This window comes from Sus scrofa, chromosome 1, assembly GCF_000003025.6.
Source record: "Sus scrofa isolate TJ Tabasco breed Duroc chromosome 1, Sscrofa11.1, whole genome shotgun sequence".
Classification (NCBI taxonomy): domain Eukaryota; kingdom Metazoa; phylum Chordata; class Mammalia; order Artiodactyla; family Suidae; genus Sus; species Sus scrofa.
The window spans coordinates 206,920,980-206,939,960 of NC_010443.5; the positions used below are offsets into that span (position 1 = coordinate 206,920,980).

The window sequence follows — 18,981 nt, forward strand, 5'->3', positions numbered from 1 at the left end:
TAAATGTCATAATAATTTAAAGAAAAGGTATTTTATTTTTTACATATTTTTCTATTGTGTTCAGCATAACAAAAACTGAAAAAAACTTTTTCAAATTCTTCTAGCTTCTAGCTTGAATCTTCTCTGTTAAATTATTACTCTTAAAAAATTATCTGAGAGCTGTTGTTTTCTTAATTCTTTTTTCTCTGACCTTGAAATATAATTGACTACCCTATAGGTCTCAATGGTGTAAGTCATTAGAAAGATAAAAAATATATATGGGATTAAAGTAAAAAATGATAAGACTTTTAAATTAAGTAATGACGTTAATAATCCTACTTAATGAAAATGGGTTATGTGATAGATGTTAATTATTATAATCAAGGTTCGTCAATCAAAAAAGTTTAAATTTTTGAAGTAAATGAATTCGAGGGCTCTTTTGCTTAAAAGATTACTGGAGAAAATATGGCTATTTATTCAAAATTATGTAAATAAATGACTTCATTGCAACATTCACATTCTATAACCTCAGAGTATGGCAAATAATGTTATTAATAATATAAAGGTTAGGATACTTTTAAATAAAAAGAAGGTAAATATTCATAAAATGTGACCTTTTGCCACAATTACTACAACTCCAAAATATCTCTGCAAATTATTCCATTTGAAATTTGAAAAACATACCCTTTTTTCTTCTTTTTTCCTATCCAGAGTGTAAGCATAATTAAGTTTTGAGAATGGAAAATAATAAAGCACAGAGTTCATTCTCTATTAAAATAGAGACAAGAGCAGGAAACAGCTAAAGCAGCTGCAAGAAGTTGAGCAAGAAAGAGGCATGAGCTTTGAGACCCTGTGAGGCTGCTAAAGCTCCGGAAGAAGAGAAACAAGATAGAACAAGTTGGCAGAGGACAGAAATGATGGTGAAGGACACAGCAATAGGAGCTGGGTCAGAGTTTGATAAAGGAACTAGTATTTGGGAGACTTGCTGGGAATAAATCTTTATTTCTTTCCCCTAAAGCATTCACTCTCAATCCAGCATCTAGCACTTTGCAAGGAGAAAATTCTAAGACTGTGACAGTTCCAGAGAATTATAGATTTTGTAAAAGTTTCAGAAGCTTTCCTCCATCATCATTTCATTTCTCTCACCAACCATTAGGATGTAGGTAATTTTTAAAAATTAAATTCAATATATTCTAAAAAAAATTCAGTATATTCTCCACAAAGCTAAATATTATGCTTTCCATGGTAAAGGCTCAAATATATGTATCAATTATTAGAAAGTATTTGCTTTATTAAATTTAAATACCTATAAATATAAATATATATTAAATATTAAAATATATTAAATTTTTCTATAAATAATAAACATACCTAGTGTGTTTCAGATATAACTAAAAGTTAAAGAATTTAATAGATAGCTAACTTTTCACAAGAAAAATTATGAAACAACTACAGCTATAACTTTATTCTAATCCTAAATGAATCAGTCATATTTAATGTCAAATCTACTTGAGAGTGAAAAAATTTTTAAATCTCTTTTCATATGAGCAATGTCAGCTCAGAAAAGTTATTATCATTCTGTTTCTCTATTCTTCCCATGGTTTGCTTCCAATTCATAAATTACTATCCTTTCCTAAATTTTTATTCATGTCTAGTTTACTCCTCTACCCCCATCAGCATATTATCTTTGAGCCTATGGACTATTTTATTTTTAACACATTACATACATTATGCAAATATACACTGAATCAAAGAATGCATCATCAAATTACAATTTGTAGGCCAACTAGGAGAAACCAGTTCACTATGGGAGCAATGGAATGGATTTTCAGAAGATGAGACCAGTCTCAGGTTGGTACCAGCTACAGATATCAAAATTATTTGGGGAGATCAATGGGCCATTTCAGATGCTTTGCTTTTCAATATTTCTTCATAACTGACAGAATAGATTAACACTAGAAAAATTACCCCTTTCCTGAAGTTCCCGTCGTGGTGCAGTGGAAACAAATCTGATTAGGAACCATGAGGTGGTGGGTTCAATCCCTGCCCTTGCTCAGTGGGTTAAGGATCCAGCATTGCCATAAGCTGTGGTATAGGTGGCAGACATGGCTTGGATCTGGTGTTGCTATGGCTGTGGTGTAGGCTGGAAGCTGGAGCTCTGATTAAACCCTTAGCCTGGGAACCTCCATATGCTATGGGGACGGCCCTAAAAAAGCAAAAAAAAAAAAAAAAAAAAAAAAAATTCCTTTTCAAAAGAATATCACAAGTTCCAAGAGGAATACCACAAATGTCAATACCACAGCATTTCCAAGGCCTTTCATTCACTGAAACTGCAAATTACAGGTCCCTACTCTAAAATTTGATTATCCTGACCATCTCTTATTCCACTGTATATGCAAATGCAAACAGTAACTCTGTTATTCAACTAAATTCAATATGTAATTATTGAGTTCCAGGTATACACCATAACTAGATCTACCATGGCCCTGTCAGGAATCCAGCCTTATTCAAATGTATAATATTTTAGAAACTGACACAAATCTAATGCCCATGAGTAGATGAATAATTAAATAAGATTTATTTATGGTATGGAATTCTGTGCACCAATTAAAATGATAAACCAATAGGCCATTAAGCCTGTTGTTTAAGACTCAAAGAGTATAAAGCTACTTTAGTCAAGATTTGCGGTTTCTTGCCAACACAAAAGTTGGTAGGCTTTTGATTTGTTTGCTTCCAGTTAGTACCATGTGCCACTAAATACAAGATTCTCTCTTGGAGATTATTCTCACTACAGGTGTTCTCACCACTATAATATTTCATTACAGCCATTTCTGCACACAAAACTTAATTTTTAATTTTAATTTAAATAGCCACGTGGCTAGTAGCTACCATATTAGACAGTCAATTACATACACTGGAAATACTACTCACTGCAAATATACCTATGCTGATTCTCAGCTATGTGTAACTGGTTCATAATTTTGTCTCACTCATATTTTGTCTCACTGGAATAACCCCATTATTCCAGGTGTAATGTGTGTACTTGAACTTAAGGGTGGTTATCCTAAAGCCATCTAAGATTAGAGTAAGTTAGAATAAGAAAGCCATATCCCTAATTTGTTCTTTGTCATGAGCCTAGTCATGATCAGCTCCTTCTTGGCCCTAGATTTCTGGACCCTCTTTCTCTTTCCTTTTATTTATGCTCATAAGCCTACTAATTCTATCCTGAGTTCATTTATTTGTCATACCTTGTTCAAAGCATAATGTCAAATACAACACACATTATCATCAATTTTTCCCACCACTTCCCCTAGAACTATAGGGGAAGTTTGCGTTCTAAATTATGATGAGAGTTTTGCCATGGCTTGACATCAGTTTCCATCTTTCTACATCTGATATTAATTTTCTCACCACAAACTGTCTGATCTGTACACCTGTGCCTCCTACTTTAGATATCTGTCATAGCAGCAACCCATTTTAAGGCATCCCTTTCTGTATTAGCTCCTGCAAGTATTTTATCCACAAGTTTGCTCTCTCATTAAAATAACACTATTTCAGTCATTCCTCCACCTTCTCCATTAACATGGAATGCTACCATTAAAGAGTATATACACATAAAAACATGTAAGGCAGGATTCAAGATAAATGGTTAGTCTAGTGCTTATTAAATTTAAATCCAAGCTTGCTTGAAGTCAAGGGAAAAAATAATATATAGTAGATACTGTAGCTTTCGTTGTTTTACAAAGTACTCATATCAATAAAGAAATGTTGCTGGAGTTCCCGTCGTGGCGCAGTGGTTAATGAATCCGACTAGGAACCATGAGGTTGCGGGTTCGGTCCCTGCCCTTGCTCAGTGGGTTAACGATCCGGCGTTGCTGTGAGCTGTGGTGTAGGTTGCAGACGCGGCTCAGATCCCGTGTTGCTGTGGCTCTGGCGTAGCCCGGTGGCTACAGCTCCAATTCAACCCCTAGCCTGGGAACCTCCATACGCCGCGGGAGCGGCCCAAGAAATAGCAACAACAACAACAACAACAACAACAACAACAAAAAAGAAATGTTGCCTAGCAGAACTGTCTCAGAGGTTTTGGTAGCACTAAAAGTACTATGGACCAGGTCAACAATAAAATATAAAATATCTGAAGAATGGAATAGGGAATGAGGGAAAAAAGGAAAATAAACAAATATTTAACTTGTTCTACTTTTTTCCATACTACATTTTCCATATTCATCTGTCCCTAGTTCCCAATAATAGAGAAATGTGTTTTATCTAATTAACTAGTTACCTTAACTGACTTGAGAGTTCTTACAGAACTTCGTAACTATTAAACTAGTTCTATTAACTCAAGGTTGGCAATAGAAAGAGCTTGTCTTCCCAAGCCCTTTGACTCTGAAAGGTTTCTACCTTATGGAAAGAACACTGCAGTTAAGTTTTGATTTCCATGCCTAATGGGTCTGCTACAGGCCTAGATGCTTCACATGATACCTGTCCTCTACACTAGCACTGTGCAGTAGAGTAGTCGCTAGGCACATGAGGCTACTGAGCACTTGAAATGTAGATAGTATGACCAAAGAACTGAATTTCTTTTTTTTTTTTTTTTGTCTTTTTGCCTTTTCTTGGGCCGCTCCTGAGGCATGTGGAGGTTCCTAGGCTAGGGATCTAATCGGAGCTGTAGCTGCTGGCCTACACCAGAGCCACAGCAATGTGGAATCCGAGCCGAATGTGCAACCTACACCACAGCTCATGGCGCCAGATCCTTGACCCACTGTGCAAGGCGAGGGATCGAACCTGCAACCTCATGGTTCCTAATAGGATTTGTTAACCACTGCGCCATGATGGGAACTCCCAAGGAACTGAATTTTTAATTTTAATTTAAATAGCCACATGGCTACTAGCTACCATATTAGACGGACAATTGCATACACTGGAAATACTACTCACTGCAAATATACCTATGCTGATTCTCAGCTATGTGTAACTGGTTCATAATTTTGTCTCACTCTATCAATATAGAGTTATCATTCTGAATAACTTGAAAGACAATATGCACAACCCAGCTAAAAACATAACCTCTCCATTTCCTTAGCCTTTCCATGTTCTCTATTTAATTCACTCCATACTTAAACTCTGAACCCCATTATTCCATAAACTTGTTCTGTACTCCAAAGTACCGATTCAGGCAGCTTGCTCTCTGATTACAAACATTCTTTCAGATTTATTGTTTAACCATAAATTCCATGAGTATGATCGGTCTCCCGGTCCATTAGCCCTCTCCCTTCTTTGTTTTCTTTTCCATGCAGTATAGATCCAGTAACCAACTAATTCAAAAAAACTGTTTGAATTCTATCATCTTTTGCCATTCCATTTTCCTATCTAATGTATTTAGCAAAACCCCCAATCCTTCAATAACTATGTGAACCCATTTTTCAGTTCATACAAATAAGCATTCAAACACCTTAGGGGAAAATTAGTATTATCATAAGTTAATGGTCAGTTTCAAAGGAGCCTTCCAATTACATTTCTACCTAGCACATCAGTCATCTTTCTATTGTTTACTTGGTATTCCTATCCTCTGCGATGACTTTTCTATGCTCCAACTGCCTTCCTCCTCCAGATTGGACACACTTGCCTCCTTTACAAAGAAAGAAGCACCAGTGAAAAAGTTTACCAATAACTGCTTTCATCTAAGCCACTCTTTTTCTACATTTATAATAAGGGAAGTGTTTCCCCTATCTAAAGCCAATACTACACTTGTACTCTGGCTCTTATCTTCTCCAGGTCTTCACAGAACTTAACACCAGTAGTTCTCAAAATGTAGTTACCCATATGGCTAAGAATTGACTACTCTTCGAAAGTAAAAACATGCACCATACAAAATGCTAAAAAGGTTCTTCATGCAGAAAATGATACGAGGTGAAAATAGATTCTTATAAAAAAGAAATATGGGGAGTACCCATTGTGGCTCATAAGGTTATAAACCCAACTAATATCCATGAGGATGTGGGTTCAAGCCCTGGCCTCGCTCAGTGGGTTAAGGATCTGGCATTGCCATGAGCCTGTGGTATAGGTCGCAGACATCTGCTTAGATCTGGGGTTGCTGTGGTAGTGGTATAGTCTGGCAGCTGCATCTCCAATTTGACCCCTATCCTGGGAACTTCCATATGTGGCAGGTGCAACCCTAAAAGAAGCAAAGAAAAAAAAATAAATATGGTTCATATGTGGTAAATATGTGAGCACTGAGGAAAGACAATTGTTTTCTTATTTTAATTTCTTTAAAAATGTACTATTTAAAGCAAAAATACTAACAATGAATTGTGGGGTTTATAAAATGTAAAAGTAAAATCTATGACAGGAAAAATAAAGACAATGGAAAAAAAGAAATGAAAGTGTAATACCGTAAGATTCTTACATTATACATAAAATAGTAAAATATTGGAGTTCCCATCATGGTGCAGCAGAAACAAATCCAACTAGGAACCATGAGGTTGCTGGTTCGATCCCTGCCCTTGCTCAGTGGGTTATGGATCCTGTGTTGCCATAAGTGTGGTGTAGGTCACAGATGTGGCTTGGATCCAGCATTGCTGTGGCTGTGGCATAGGCCAGCAGCTGTAGCTCTGATTAGACCCCTAGCCTGGGAGCCTCCATATGTCATGGGTGTGGCCCTAAAAATACAAAAGACCAAAAAAATAGTAAAATATCATTTGAAGATACACTGAGCTACCCAGGAAGCATATTAAAAATATTAGAGCATCCCATGAAAAATAAAACAAAGAGGAATACCTAATTAATCAATAGCAGAGATTTTTTATAACCTCTGAAAAATACTCAACAGCTCTAAAAGTCTGGGTAGCAAGTATTTTAGGTATTGAAGGCCATATGGTCTCTGCTGCAACTCTATCATTGTAATATAAAAGAAGCCATAGACAATATTCAATAAATGGACATGGCAGCATTCAAAAAAATTTTTATATTTCAGATGGGGGGCTAGATTTGACCTATGGGTGATACTTTGCTCATCTCTGATCTAATAAATTTACCCCTTAACAGTTAGGAAAAGAATTTTTATCATGAATGGATGTTGGACTTTGTCAAATGCTTTCTCTGCATCTATTGAGATGATCATGTGGTTTTTGACTTTTCTTTTGTTAATGTGGTGTATGATGTTGATTGATTTGCGTATGTTGAACCATCCTTGTGTACCTGGGATGAATCCCACCTGGTCGTGGTGTATGATCTTTTATACATGCTGTTAGATTCGGATGGCTAAAATTTTGTTGAGAATTTTGTGTCTACATTCATCAAAGATATTGGCCTACAGGGAACATACCTTAACATGATAAAAGCCATTTATGACAAACCCACAGCAAATATAATACTCAATGGAGAAAAGCTGAAGAAAGCCTTCCCACTAAAATCTGGAGTAAGACAAGGATGCCCACTCTCCCCACTGTTATTTAACATAGTACTGGAAGTCCTACCCACAGCAATCAGACAAACAAAAGAAAAGGTCCCCAAATTGGAAGATAAGAGGTAAAACTGTCACTCTATGCAGATGACATGATAATATATATAGAAAACCCTAAGGACTCAACCCAAAAACTACTTGAACTGATCAACAAATTCAGCAAAGTAGCAGGATATAAGATTAACATTCAGAAATCTGTCGCATTTCTGTATACTAACAATGAAATATTAGAAAAGGAATACAAAAATACAATACCTTTTAAAATTGCACCCCCAAAAATCAAATACCTGGGAATACACCTGACCAAGGAGGTAAAAGACTTATATGCCTAGAACTATAAAACATTAATCAAGGAAATTAAGGAAGAAGTAAAGAAATGGAAAGATATTTCATGCTCCTGGGTTGGAAAAATTAATATTGTAAAATGGCCATAGTACCCAAAGTAATCTACAGATCAATGCAATCCCCATGAAATTACTCATGACATTTTTCAGAGAACTAGAACAAACAATTTAAAACTTTAGATGGAACCACAAAAGACCCAGAATTGCCAAAGCAATCCTGAGGAACAAAAACCAAGCAGGAGGGACTTCCCGTGTGGCTCACAACATAACTATTCAGCATTGCTTCTACAGTGGCTGTGGCTCGACCCCTAGCCTGGGAACTTCCATATGCCACAGAGGCGGCCACTTGCTAAAAAAAAAAAAAAAAAAAAAAACAAGCAGGAGGCATAACTCTCCCAGACTTCAGGCAATATTGCAAAGTCACAGTCATCAAGACAGTGTGGTATTGGTACCAAAACAGACAGACAGACCAATGGAACAGAAGAGAGAATCCAAAAATAAACCCGGACACCTATGCTATGGTCAATTAATCTTGACAAAGGAGGCAAGAACATAAAATGGGAAAAAGACACTTTTCAGCAGTATTGCTGGGAAACCTGGACAGCTGCATGCAAATCTATGAAACTAGAACACACCCTCATACCATGCACAAAAATAAACTCTAAATGGTTCCAAGACCTAAATGTAAGACAAGACACCATCAAACTCCTGGAAGAGAACATAGGCAAAACACTCTCTGACATCAACCTTATGAATATTTTCCCAGGTCAATCTCCCAAAGCAACAAAAATAAGAGCAAAAATAAACTAATGGGACCTAATCAAACTGATAAGCTTTTGCACAGCAAAAGAAACCACAAAGAAAACAAAAAGACAACTTACAGAATGGGAGAAAATAGTTTCAAATGATGCAACTGACAAGGGCTTAATCTCTAGAATACACAAGAAACTTACAACAACTCAACAGCAAAAATTAGCCAACAAACCAATTGAGAAATGGGCAAAAGACCTGAAAAGACATTTCTCCAAGGAAGATACATAGATGGCCAACAAGCACATGAAAAAATGCTCAACATCACTGATTATTAGAGAAATGCAAATCAAAACTACCATAAGATACCACCTCACACCAGTCAGAAAGGCCATCATTCATAACTCCACAAATAACAAATGCTGGAGGGGGTGTGGAGAAAAGGGAACCCTCCTGCACTGTTGGTGGGAATGTAAGTTGGTACAACTACTATGGAAATCAGTATGGAGATACCTTAGAAATCTATACATAGAACTACCATATGACCCAGCAATCCCATTCTTGGGCATATATCTGGACTAAACTTCCCTTAAAAAAGACACATGGACCTGAATGTTCACTGTAGCTCTATTCACAGTAGCCAAGACATGGAAACAAGCCAAATATGCATCAACAGACAATTGGATTAGGAAGATGTGGTATATATACACAATGGAATACTACTCAGCCATAAAAAAGAACAAAATAATGCCATTTGCAGCAACATGGATGGAACTAGAGACTCTCTTACTGAGTGAAGTAAGTCAGAAAGAGAAAGACAAATACCATATGATATCACTCATATCTGGTATCTAATATACAACACAAATGAACCTTTCCACAGAAAAGATATCACTTATATCTGGAATCTAATATAAGGCACAAATGAATCTTTCCACAGAAAAGAAAATCATGGACTAGCAGAATAGACTTGTGATTGCCAAGGGGTAGAGGAAGGGAGTAGGGTGGTTGGGGAGCTTGGGTTTAATAGATACAAACTATTGCCTTTGGAATAGATTAGCAAAGAGATCCTGCTGTGTAGCACTGGGAACTATGTCTAGTCACTTATGATGGAGCATGGTAATATGCAAAAATAGAATGTGTACATATATGTGTAACTGGGTCACCATGCTGTACAGTAGAAAAAAATTGTATTGGGGAAATAACTACTAAAAATAATAATAATAATAATAATAATAATAATAATAAAATAAAACAGGAAGAGAAGAGAAAAATTAACCCAAAGTGTATATAAGGATGGAAATAATAAAGATACAAACTGAAATAAGTATCATAGAAAACAAACAGTATTGTTAACAAAGTCAAAACTTGTTCTTTGAAATGAACAACAAAATTGATGAACCCCTAACCAGAGCAGAAAAAAAAAAAAAAAAAAAACAGAAAGAAAACATAAATTACCGGTTTAGGAATAAATGAGGGATTATCAAAACAGATCCCATAAACATGAGTTCCTGTCGTGGCTCAGTGGTTAACGAATCTGACCAGGAACCATGAGGTTGCGAGTTCAATCCCTGGCCTTGCTCAGTGGGTTAAGGATCTGGCGTTGCCGTGAGCTGTGGTGTAGGTTGCAGACACGGCTCAGATCCCGCGTTGCTGTGGCTCTGGCATAGGCCGGAGGCTACAGCTCCAATTCGACCCCTAGCCTGGGAACCTCCATATGCCACAGGAGCGGCCCAAGAAATGGCAAAAAGACAAAAAAACAAAACAAACAAACAAAACAGATCCCATAAACATTAAAAAGTATAATGATGAAATATTATAACCAAATTAAAACCAAAAGGTACCACTACACATCCACCAATAAATTTGATGTCCTACATGAAACTGACAAACTGATTCTAAATTTTGTATGGAAATTCAATGGACCTAAAATAGTCAATACAATTTTGAAAAAGAAGTGGAAAATTTATAGTACCTTAAAAATATGACTTATAAAACTTCCTATAAAGGTACATAAATACATTGATATAGAATTAGCATAAAGACAGACACAAAGATGCCTGTCACAAAAATAAAGTCCAAATGTAAATAAGTAAACACACACAAGTGATTTTGAATATAGGGGCCAAGGTAACTGAAGGGAGAAAGGATAGTCCTTTCAACAAATGGCACTCAAACAACTTATCATCTATATGAAAAAAATAAACTTCAATCCTTACATCAAACTACTTATAAAAATCAAGTCAAAATGACTTAAAGCATTTTACCTAAAACTAAAAAAATAAATTTTCTAAAGGAGAACATGGGCCAAAATCTTTTCTGCATCAGAGTAAACAAACATTTCATAGATAAATGACAAAAATGAACCATTACATTTAAAACTCTCCAAAAATTAAAACTTTTTCTACTTGAAAGATACCATTAAGAAAATTAAAAGGTAAATCACAGAGTGGAAATAATATTCTCAATACACATCTGACAGAGGACTTTTATACAGAAATAGAAATAATTCTTGCAATGGAATAAGAAAATAAACTACCCAAAGTTTAAAATATTAAATGATTTGAGCATATATTTCATGAAGAAGACATATGAATAACCAATAATAATAAGGACAGTAATAGATGCTTAACATAATTAGTCATCAGTGAAATGCAAATTAAAACCAAAAGGTACCACTACACATCCACTAGAACAGATAAAATTTAAAAGACAAGCAGTGCCAAGTATTTGACAGGATATGAAGCCAATGAAACTCACATTTAGCTGCCATTGAAAATGTCAAATCCTGCAGCCTCTTTGGAAAAAGACTTTGGAAATTTCTTAAAAATTTAAACTTTCTTTTACCATATGACCCAGCATTTCCACTCCTAGGTATTACCCAAGAATGGTCAAGATACGTGTCCACCTAGGGACACGTACAAGAATGTTCTTAACAGCTTTAATCAAAATAGCCCTAAATGGAAACAATCTAAATGTCTATCAACAGGTGAATGGATAAACAAATTGCTGTAAATCTATATAAGGCAATACTGATCAACAACAAAGAAACAACATAGATGAATCTAAAAAAATGTTAAGCCAAATGAAAGAAATCAAAGATACACATATTGTCTGATTCCATTTATGTGAAACTCAAGTAAAAGCAAACCTAATCTATAGTGATACTGGATGAGCGGTTGCCAGGCTAGAGTAGAGGGAGGATTAAAAAAGGGAACTGAATGGAAAAGAGTACAAAAGAAATTTGGGGGATAAAAAAATGTTCTATATCTTGAATATGGTGGTACTTACACACATGTAAACGTGTCAAAATGCACTGAGCCATGTATATTTTTTCCTCAGCTAACTTCCAGTTCACTAATATCTTTTCACCAATGTCTATTCTCAATGTTCAAATTCTGCATTGAGTTTTTAAGCTTTGTGTGCTACATGTAGTCTGTCACTTACTCTTCTTTGGCTTTGTTTGTTTGTTGTTTATGATCCTTTAAATATGTAAAAATGATTCTCAGCTCACAAGCCATACAAACACAGGCTGTGGGCTATAGTTTGCCAATTCCTGATATAATCCAACTTGCTAATAGAATACGAGAGAAAAACCAAACAATTATCTGAGGAGATGCATAAAAATATATTGACAATACCCAACATCCCATATGATTTTTTTTCTTTTTCTTTTTGTTATGATTTTTTAATTATGCATAATCTAGGAAGATAACTCCCTTAACCCAGTAAGATTTATCAAATTATAGTAACTTATAAAAATCTATACCTGACTTCTTAACAGAGAAATGTTAGAAAAATTCTTAAGATTGAGAACAAAGTAAGGATGCCTGCTGTGTCCACGTCTACTCAACATTGTGGTCCTAGCCAGGGCAGTAAGGCAAGGAAAATAAACAAAAATGTTAGAACAAATAATATGATGTTCTACATAGAAAACCCTAGAAAGTACAGGTAAAGTATTATTAGAATTTCAAAGAAGTTTAGCTACGTGGCTGAGTGTAAGAGTAATGTATCTCTACATTTATTCATAAGCCAGTTATTCAGTTGAGCTTAGTCTGTGGAAGCTCTTGAAGGAACTAAACTAGGCAAGGTTTCCTCCTGAGAAAATTTTATCTTAGCTCTTATTTAGACACTACTAACTGAAATTACCCCATTCGGGTAATTTGGCTTGACTCCTTAATGTGAGAGTCAAGGATTCAAGGCCCAATCTACTGGTGGTACCCAAATCTTAGTCTTCTACTTCCAGAAGTGGGTTTGGGTTTGGTATCTGTCCACAGGATAAGCCCATCAACTAACTGTTCACAGTGTTAACTGTAATTTTCATTGGGGTTTGTTGGTGTTGTTTGTTATTTGCCCTTGGAGATTTCCTTTACTCTTTAATGCACTGCTGTAATAAACCAAGTGTTGGAGTTCCCATCGTGACTCAGGGGAAACTATCTGATTAGTATCCATGAGAAAGCGGATTTGATTCTCGGCCTTGCTCAGTCGGTTAATAATCCAGGGTTGCCATGAGCCATGGTGTAGGTCGCAGACTCGGCTCAGATCTGGCATTGCTGGGGCTGAGGCTTAGGCCAACAGCTGTAGCTCTGATTCAACCCCTAGCCTAGGAACCTCCATTGTGTGGCCCTAAAAAGACAAAAAAAAAAAAAAAAAAAGTGTTGAATCCAAAGTCTAGCTGTATCATAAAGGAAGGCCATTCTGAGCAAGAAGATTTATAAAAACTTTAATTATTTTTCTGTTTATAATAAACAAAACCCAAAAATATCAACAGTGGTGTCAAGTAAGTTATGAGTAACCCATTTTCTCTTCTGTATTTTCCATATCTTCTATTCATGATCTTATTTTGTTTTTATATAGAAGCAGCAGCAATATAATTTTTTTAAAGAAATTATATACAACACAAAAAAACTATTTATTACTGAAAAGCACAAAAGTATTTTCCAAGCATATACTTACTGTCAAATGATATCTTAATTAACTCTTACAAAAATTCTGTGACTTAAGCATCCTTATACTTAATTTTTCAGAAGAGGAAACTGAGGCTCAGAATGGTTAAGTTTTTCTTTGTTTTTTGTTTTTGTCTTTTTAGGGACGCACCCACAGCATATGGAAGTTCCCAGGCTGCGGGTGCATTCAAAGCTACAGCTGCCGGCCTACACCACAGCCATAGCAATGCTGGATCCAAGCCGCATCTGCCACCTACACCACAGCTCACAGCAATGCTGGATCCTTAACCCGCTGAGTGAGGCTAGGGATTGAAACTGTGTCCTCATGGATACTAGTCAGATTCGTTTCTGCTCAGCCACGACAGGAACTCCCTCAGAATGGTTAAGTTATTTGAGCAACGACAGTACTGGGACTTTAATTTAGAACCACTTATTCTAAGGCCAGTGCTTTTTCCACTGAACCATGCTGCCTCCCACAAGAGAGCATTTTCACATTACACCTGCTAGTTCTAATTAAACAATAGTAATTAAACAATTCTCCACTCCTGACAACAATATTTAAGCTACTGGCATTTTAAAAAATTAATATGAAGAGCTTTTTATCTGTTGGAAAATACTAAACCTAAACACAACTACAAGGTATTTCAAAAAGAGAAGACTCCATTATGAATTAAATGCCTTTTCAAAGCATGTATAATTATTTTATCTATTAATGGGACATGAAGCATAAAAATGTTGTTTAGTCAACAACATAGTGACCAATATAATTATAAAAATGTTCAACTTAACTAGTAATGAAAGAAACACAAATCTGAATAATAATGATATATTGATCAAACTGGTAAAAGAAAATTAATAATAATAGCTAGTTTGGGTAAAAAGTGAAACTCTCAGGCATTTTAAGAGAGAAGGTAAAAATTTGCCATAGGCCAATTGATAACATTTACACTTCAAAACATGTGGCTCTAGACCTACTAATTCATCAAGGAATTAATTCTGAAGAAATAATCACAAAAATGCATAGAGTTAGCTACAGGGTTTATTTATATTAGAATTATACTAGCAAAAAAAAAGGGAAAATTATAAAGAAAGGAAAACTGAAATAAATCTAAAATCTAATTAACCTAGGAAATTAGGTTTATAACTCAAAATTAAAAAAAAAAACAACTAAATTCCAGTTTCAATATGCACAGGCCAGGAGACCCTGACCAAGTCCATTAAACTTTCTCGATTTAACCAAAAAAAAATGGGAACAATAATAGTACCTATTTCACAGGGGTAGTTTAAGAATGAAACAAAACATTTCATGCAGAGACCGCAGCACAGAGCCCAGCATATGTATGCTGTCCATCAGTAATATATTTAATGTGGTGATTAGGAAGGCAGATGTAAAATCTGACTCCCTAGGTCCATAATCTACTAATGGTTGTACAAATTATGTGCCTCTTTGTATTTCATTTTTCTCATTACAAAATGAGAATAACCCCACAGAGTTTGTGTAAGCATTACATGGAATAATTGTTTATAAAGTATTTAGCACAATGCTTGTCAATCAGGAAGTTCTCAATAAACTCTCGCCATTTAATTATTAGTATTGTATTAGTATTTAGCTATTAAATATGTATTATTTGTGTAATAAATTTTATACCAACTCTGAGCTGCTTACTGTATTAGGTATGATACATGATACCTGCTATCTAGGCTGTGTTATATCACATTGGTTTTCCTGGAATTAGTTGTTCCATTCCAGTGTGTATAACCTCACTAGTATTAAAATCATAAACTAAAATTCCATTACGTTTTACAGCCAACATTTCCAAAATATACTTTAGTCCTAAATCCATTAATGATGTTTTCTAAATGACAACTATTTTATAATAACTTTTTTTCCCTTCTAAATACCTTTCCCACAGATAAATGACAGGGAAAACAACTCTTCCTAACCAAACCCCAACTCCTTCTCAAATACACATGTATAAAGGAATTAGGGAGACACACGCCCAAAAACCTTTCAAATCCAGAAGAATCTGGATTTTCAATGTCTTTCTAAAACAAAAAAGAGAAAAGAACTGAAGAAAGGAAGAAATAAGGAAGACAAGTGAAACAAAAAATAAAATTATTACTAGAGAGTTTAAGTCGTGGCTCAGTGGTAAGAAACCTGACTAGTATCCAAGAGGATGTGGGTTCAATCCTGGCCTGACTCGGTGGGTTAAGGATCTGGCATGGCCGTGAGCTGTGGTGTAGGTCACAGATGCGGCTCGAACTCACACTGCTGTGGCTGTGGTTTGGGCCAGCAGCTACAGCTCCGATTTGACCTCTAGCCTGGGAACTTCCATGTGCCGCCCCCAGGTGAGGCCCTAAAAAAAAAAAAAAAAAAAGAATAAAATTATTACTAGAAAAATCTCCTCTTGGTTCCAACTAGCAAAGCCAACTTCTACATTCTTAGTACCTGGGAATGCAAGCTTGAAATTGAGGTCTCAGAGCAATGTTTCATTCCATCCTTATAAGCTCTTATAGAATAAAATTTCATATCTTGGGATCTCTTCCCCATTCAAGAGATACACATGATTTCCTCAAAGACCCACACCTGGAGGATATAAACCATCATGCAATGGATTTTTTCCTACCTTAACAGCTTCTCCAAGAGTTTGGTTTTTGTCAGCTTCCTCACTGGAATGTAACTCAAGTCTATAATTCAACTCCTGTAGTTGCTGTGCCTGTTCATTCAATAGCATTTGAGCCTGCTGTTCCCTAAGTAACGCGTTATTCAGTTCTTCACACGCACTTTCAAACTTCTCATGGGTGATCAATTTCTGAAAAAAAGGAAAAAAATTAATTATAAGCTAACTGTATTGTTGTATCATTTAATCTTCAAAAGTATTTGCTAACATATAACACATTTCTAAATGTCTGATATATGACAAAAGTACAATTTGTTTTTCTTAATTTCATAAGTCAAGATAAACAATTTCACTCTGATTGTTCAAGCATGACAGCTATATACTCCCAAAGGTATCATTTTTAGTCAAATAAAATCTCAGGAAACATTTGAAGTTCTAAGTAAATCCACAATGCTCAGCTTAAATGTTGATATATTAGCACTTTTTATAAAGATAATGATTGTGGAAATTAAAGCTTTTAATAAGTTCCTATGCTTTTAAATGATTATCTGCAAGTCTTTGTTCAGTGTATGTTACCATAACCCATTCAGGTTTTCCTCGTCAAACACTCTCCTTGCAGAGCCCTCACCAGACCACGACTCCCTGCCTCCCACCACCACCCACATCATCATGCCATCTTCTTATACTTCCTTCACAGCCATTTTTATTATCTAATTCATCTCATATAGTTGTTTACTTTTCTATTACCTGTCCTCACCCTTCCACCAACCACATATTTAAGGATGGGAGCTCCATGGGGCAGGGACCTCGTTCAGCTTGCTCACTCAACACACAGAAGAGTGTCTGGCACTCAGTAGGTACTCAGTAGATATTTGTTGAATGAAAGAATATGTATTCATATATAAACACCTGTCAATAAAACTCTGCACCTTAATAGACAACACAACTTTTACAATATCCTAACTGCTCTGAAGAGCAGAGCACTTGGCCCTGGAATAACTAGTGACAGGGGCATGTGGAATCCAGGGTAGAAGACACCTGTATTATCTCCTGTGCAAAATATTTAAACAAAGGAAAATTAGTTACAACAAATGATAAAGGGCCTCTTCATCTTGAGGTACAAAGAATAGGAATGCTTCACAAATGGTGGGTAACCTGAGAAATGCACATGGAAAATTAAAAGAAGCCATGCAGGTTACTGACTTACACTAAGTGTAAATCTATCTAAGATTGATAACCTTCCCATTGTTGTAAAGAATTTGAGGTGGGGAGTTCCCGTCGTGGCGCAGTGGTTAACGAATCCGACTAGGAACCATGAGGTTGCGGGTTCGGTCCCTGCCCTTGCTCAGTGGGTTAAGGATCCGGCGTTGCCGTGAGCTGTGGTGTAGGTTGCAGATGCGGCTCGGATCCCGCGTTGCTGTGGCTCTGGCGTAGGCCGGTGGCTACAGCTTCGATTCAACCCCTAGCCTGGGAACCTCCATATGCCGCGGGAGCGGCCCAAGAAATAGCAACAACAACAACAAAGACAAAAAGACAAAAAAAGTAAATACATAAATAATAAAAAAAAAAAAGAATTTGAGGTGGATTAATATAATTAACACAAATATAAAGCCAACTGATTTAAAATTTTTAAAAAATCTGGGGATAGGGAGGCAGACCAAAAATCCCATTGATTTTAGGCATTTGGAATGTGTAAACTATTACAGTTGAATGTGGACTTTTATGAGTTTTCTGACAAATTAAACAAAAATGCAACTATGGTTAACTGGACTTCCTCAGAGACCAATAACACCAAGCATGCCATTCATGTAAAGAGAAAAACTTGCTGGAACTAAGTCTGAGGATAAGTTTATTACATGGGTCCTTTCTGTATCGCAGTACAAGAGCACTTAGTTTTACTTTGGCACCATGTACTTTGCCTGTTACCCCTCGGAAACAACTATTTTTTGCTAGGATTTGCCCTTTTCAAAGGCATATATAATGAATTCCTCAACACTGATGAAATTTAAAAGGCAACAGAATAGCATAAAAAATAAATATCTAATAATCTACCTAAGTTAATACAAAGTAATAAGAATGCTCATAAGGCACACAAGGAAAGTTGCCTCATTATCTGAGTGTCATCTAGTAAAGATGACATCTATGTAACAGATTACTGACACTACCATGTTTAAATTTTAAGGAACGCTTACTTCTTTTTAGCTCCTTCTTAACAGCTGCCTCACCCTCTATCTTGTCCTATTACAACCAAACCCTCTACTTTCTAAACATCAAATCTAACAGCCTCCTCTCAGCACTCCAGGTCCATTTCAAGTTCTTAACATCCCTTGACTGCCAGATATCACAGCACTCCTGTGGGTCTTGTGAACAGATATTTCTGTACTTCTACCTTTTATCTGTTACGTTGTTTTAAATGATTACTCCTTGCCATCAGAACATTCTGTCCCTAGCAATCCACATGATTGCTATCAATTAAGATCCCCAACTTTTCACAGGACTTTTGCCTACTCTTCCAAAAATTTCTCCTTTACCTAAAAACTTAGCTAATGTTGGCCTCTCTCTTGTCCATCTATCCCTCCCAGAGAATGGCACAATTTTGTTCACTTTTGTGCAAATAAATAGAGTCAAACAAGTACAGCAATGGAGAGAAAGAATGAGAGTGTGTAAAAAAAAAATCATGGGAGTTAACTGTTAATAACAACTGTCAGTAGGTGAACAAAGTATTCCAAAACAACATAAGTACTGAATCTCTTTTGGTGGGCAGGATGTTTCCCTTTATGTTTCAATTGTAGACCAACTATAAGAAGCTATTTTATTTTCCTCCTATATACTTTGCCTGAAGTAAATGAAAGATGAAGGTTGCAGGCACATTCCCTAAT

General features: G+C 35.9%; 1 protein-coding gene across 1 annotated transcript in view; it reads right to left on the reverse strand.

Annotated features, from left to right (window-relative positions):
- CCDC171 (coiled-coil domain containing 171) overlaps positions 1-18,981 on the reverse strand; it is a 354,732-nt gene that overhangs the window by 132,657 nt on the left and 203,094 nt on the right. Inside the window, exon 22 of the mRNA XM_021063474.1 lies at positions 16,109-16,294. Coding sequence (XP_020919133.1) covers positions 16,109-16,294 — 186 coding nt within the window. The remainder of the gene's footprint in view (positions 1-16,108; positions 16,295-18,981) is intronic.